General features: G+C 36.0%; 1 protein-coding gene across 1 annotated transcript; it reads right to left on the reverse strand.

Moving 5' to 3' along the window:
- Window positions 1-339: 339 nt before the first annotated feature.
- LOC133183724 (putative uncharacterized protein DDB_G0282133) lies at window positions 340-3627 on the reverse strand. The gene has a single exon (XM_061318645.1). The coding sequence runs from the start codon at window positions 3625-3627 to the stop codon at window positions 451-453; it is 3177 nt and encodes a 1058-aa protein (XP_061174629.1). The 3' UTR covers window positions 340-450.
- Between the last annotated feature and the right edge of the window lie 927 nt (window positions 3628-4554).

Consider the following 4554-nt stretch of genomic DNA (forward strand, 5'->3'; position numbering starts at 1 on the left):
CTTGATTACTTATAGATCAAGTTTGCATTTCGTTCCGCTTCAATGATTTTTGACGGAATTATGGCATTTTCAATTTTTAGCGGGAACCAAATTACACTTGCCGGTAAGGGACTAGTATTGCTGATGCAATACTCTCAGAATGCTTGTTCAGTATTGGTAATTAAGTCATCTAAAATTTACAGCTGTGAAATACATCAATACATATATTGTTCAAATGATAAAACTTTATTTCTCAATTTGATTTTTTTTTTATTGGATGATGATTTAAGTCAGAATTAAATGAGCATGTAATGGATCTTGTATGTTAGAGTATTCTCCAAAAATGACACATCCGCAGAATTATAGAAAAAAAGCAAGTAGGATTTATTTAACCATAAAATAAATACAAAACTGGATAATTGTATGCATCAAAATACAAAATATTCAAACAACCAGTAAACTTCATCAGATCTACCGTCCGATGTGAATATTTGGATAATAATAGTCTCTATTTTCAAATAAAGGAAGGGTGTTTCTCATTACTCCTCGTCTAATGCCAAATCGTCCATACGGCTGTCTTATTGGAAGTATACCTCTCCTATTTAATCTGCCATATCGTCTCCTGCCCATTCGTCCTCTTCTATTGAATGTTCTTCGATTGCTGTTTTCAATCTCACGCAGTATGTAGGCTCTTACTTGACTATTTAAATGCCGATTTCTTCCTACAAAGACGGGGAAATGATGGGTAGCCCAAGTTTTAGCAAACCTGGTTGGTCTGTAGCCTCTTGTAGCTCTGTATATTAGGTTTAATTCAGCTAGTTCTCTATCTGTTAGTTTCAGCTTATCACCAGCATATTTTGACTGTTTGTATTTAGGTCTGTAAGTTGAATAACCTGAATACTTTCTTTGATTTCTATAGATTTTACGGTCATCAGAATATTTGGAATATCCCTTGTACTGTTTTGGTTTATAATAATCTCTTTCATCTGAATATTCTGAAGAGTCTGTTTTCATTTCTTGAATGCCGTAATTTTTCTTTTCTATTTCGATTATTGCATTTAGCAGGTCTTGGTCATCGTTAATTGGTTGATCGAGGTTTAAGTTACCAAAATTATGGTCATCTAAAAACTCCCAGTTTTCATAGGTCTCTCGTGGTGGTTCGGGTTCAGGTTCTTTGCCAAATATTTTTTGGTCCTTGGGCTTAGCGGGGATGTATAATTTTTCCACTCTAGGGTTGTTTAGTGGAAGATCATTATTTATGACCGGGGGCTGACGTTGTGGATTGATTTGCTGTGGTAGTTCTTTACTTTCACTACTCTCCTCGGATGACTTGTTTTCGCTGCTATTCGAGTCTTCGCTACTTTCCTCGGATGACTTGCTTTTGCTGTTTTCGTTGCTTTTCGAGTCTTCGCTACTTTCCTTGGATGACTTGCTTTCGCTGTTTTCGTTGCTATTCGAGTCTTCGCTACTTTCCTTGGATGACTTGTTTCCTTGTTCGCTGTTTTCATTGCTATTCGAGTCTTCGCTGCTTTCACTACTTTTGGAATCTTGTTCATAACTGTTTGATTTACTTCCACTTGATCCACTGTCTTTACTTGAATCATGTTCACTGCTTCTTGAATTGCTTTTACTGTAACTTTTATCAGCACTACCAGAGTTTTCACCACTGGAGTCCTGTTTACTGCTCTTCGAATCGCTGTCACTTGATCCACTATTGGATTCACCAGACTTTTCATCACTGGATCCTTGTTCACTAGAGCTGCTCTTCGATTTACTTTTTCTGGAGTTTTCGAAAGAACCGTCCGATTTTTTGCCAGAATTTTCTTCACGAGAATTTTCTTCATTGCTTGCCGAATTGCTATAACTAGATGCACTTTCGGCGTTACCAGAGTTTCTGCCTTTAGATGCGTCTTTGGATTCGCCTCTGATTTGATCTCTACCTCCCATGATATGCTGTTCGTTTGAATCGTCATATTCATAGCTTTGTGAATCTCTATTTTGAAAAATATGTATTTCATTTCCATTTCCAATGATTTTACTCTCCGTTTCCTCATCACTGTCTTCTTTCTGCATTTGTCTATCGTCGTTCAATCTTAGGAAATTGACGTCTGGATTCTTATTGTCACGTATTATCGCTGCAATCAAGTTCGGTGTATGTCTATCTCTTTCTGATATTCGAAATACATTTCTTATACCAGGCAGAGATTCACCCTCTTCTTTGCTATCCTGTTCATGTTTGTGATTAGAAATAATGTTTTCTCTTAAATCGTCGTTTTCATCAGATTGAAAATCTCCACTCTGAAAACGCCGTATGTCGTTCTGTAGGAACTTAACGATCTCATTACGTGTGTCTTCATTACTGTCTTCTGTCTGCAATTTTCTATTGTCATTAATTCCTATGATGGCTGGCCTCTTGCCATCATTTGGTGTATTTCTTAGTGAAACATCTCTTGCAGGACTACTACGCTGGAATGCATTATCTTCTTTGCTCTCCTGGTCATGTTCATTAAAATTTTCAAAGTTGTCTTGAAGACGATTCAAAAAAGAATTCTCGTCATTGAAGGCTTCAAAAAGATCATTTTCGTCCTGGATGGAAGGTATACGTTCATTTCCAACCTGTGCGAAGCCTTCAGCAAAGTTCAGAAACTTTTCAAGAGTCTTGATTTCCTGTTCCGGGTCAGTGATAGCTTTGAAATTTCTAATTGTATTTACATTTGGAGTTCTCTCCACGGAGCTTGCAATGACAGTATTTGGAAATATCTGTTGTCTTTGCTGCCATGTATTAGAGGTCTGGATTTGTCGATTGGGTCTTCTTTGTTGAACAACTCTGCTTTGCTGAATAGGTTCTCTTTGTTGAATACCAAACAAACTGTCGCCCGCAAAGAGTGTTTCACTAGGAAATGAATTCAATTGTCGCTCAAGAATGCGTATGTCATTTCTAGTATTATCGGTGTCTTGATCTTCATCGTCATCATCATCATCATCATCATCATCCTCGTTTTCATTTTGGTCTATTCTCTCCCGCTGAACTTCTTCATCAAACTCAAATAAGAGTGGTTGATTCGGAGATGCCACTCTGGAATCCGCTCTACGGTGTTTTCCTTTTATATCCTTGTTCATCACGTGACTCGATTGATGAATTGGAGTTTCATTTGTCTTCATGTCTGACAATATAGAAGTTTGAGACTGAGTTGAATTTTCGGCGTTATCTGTGTTTAATACAACAACAGTATAACCTGCCGTTGTCCCATTGTTATCCTGTTTTGCTTCCCTTGTCTTACTTTTTACTATGTTTTTCAAAGCGGCGGATTTTGCAGCTGATAATGTATGGTCTGGGTCTTTTAGTTTCAAGAAAAGATTTATAAAAGATTTGGTGAAGTTTTTCTTCTTTTCCATTGGTAGCCTTTCTGTAAGTTTGTTTATGACACCAATGGTATGCCTCAGTTTCTGGTCCAGAGGTATCTTCACTTCATCCTTTTCTTCTAAGGTAGAAAGATGAGATTCCCTAGGCGTTTCGGTGTTCCCGGTGTTTTCTATTAGTGTACTGTTGTTTGTTGAAAGAGCCTTGGTAAGAGGTGTCTCTCCTATGTGTCTAGGGACAGCGTTGACGGCGGTGAGTGCTGTCGCAAAAACCACAAAGGCAAACATCATCTGTTAAATTATAGGAAAAAATATAAAGTGAGAGGATCGTTGAATTTTTTTTTTCATACTTAAACGGCCATTTTTTAAAAATAAATTGATATGTCTGTGAACAATATATGTGTATGCGTTACTGCAAATCTTTCGAAAGACTTTAAACACAGCCCCAAACGCAGATCTCGTGGAGGAAAACTTTATGAAAGGAACCCTCTGATAAAATTCATAGATGAACAATTTTAATCTTTGTGAGATTGTTGCGATTTTGTGGAGATTTTAGAGAAATTTTTGTCATAATTAAGATAAATTTATTTTTTCACTTTATTTGTCACACAATAGGCATTTTGCTCACCTTGTTTGCCCATCTTCTTTGATAATCTCTATGTTTTCTTACACAATTTTACTTCAATAGGGAAATCTCTAAAACTGTTCCCCATACTTTATACTAAATTGTTTGAATTCATTCAAATTTGTCTTCTGTTGCAAAAATTCCATCCTTATGGAATAAGTCCATTTTTGTTAGCAAAGGGTCGTTTTCCGTAAACGAAAGAATGAGGCTAATTTGCTAACCCTTCGTAGGGTGCTTTTGAAAGCATCAATTGTTACTGAGGGTCACATTTCTATTTTAAGCACCATAAACCAACAGACGGTTCAAATACTGGGTAAAATACTTCTTGTAAATATTGTTTTTCTTTTGATTATTAATTTTTTTTTATTTTAGCAATTTTTTACATCCAAAAAGACAAAAAAAGATTAAAATTATGAAATGAGAAACAAATTAGAATACAAAGTATATCATTGTTGGAATTGACAAATTCAAGGCGAAGGTGAGGAAAGTCAGGAGAAAAACCCTTGGAATATTGCTTCTTTAAAATTCTTTGTTAATGATAGTGTAAGATACTTACACTTTTTATAATTATACAGCTACATAATCAATTC

The sequence above is a fragment of the Saccostrea echinata genome, unplaced genomic scaffold (genome assembly GCF_033153115.1).
Source record: "Saccostrea echinata isolate AGI-Se365-2 ecotype Australia unplaced genomic scaffold, CSIRO_AGI_Sech_v1 ptg000009l, whole genome shotgun sequence".
NCBI lineage: Eukaryota > Metazoa > Mollusca > Bivalvia > Ostreida > Ostreidae > Saccostrea > Saccostrea echinata.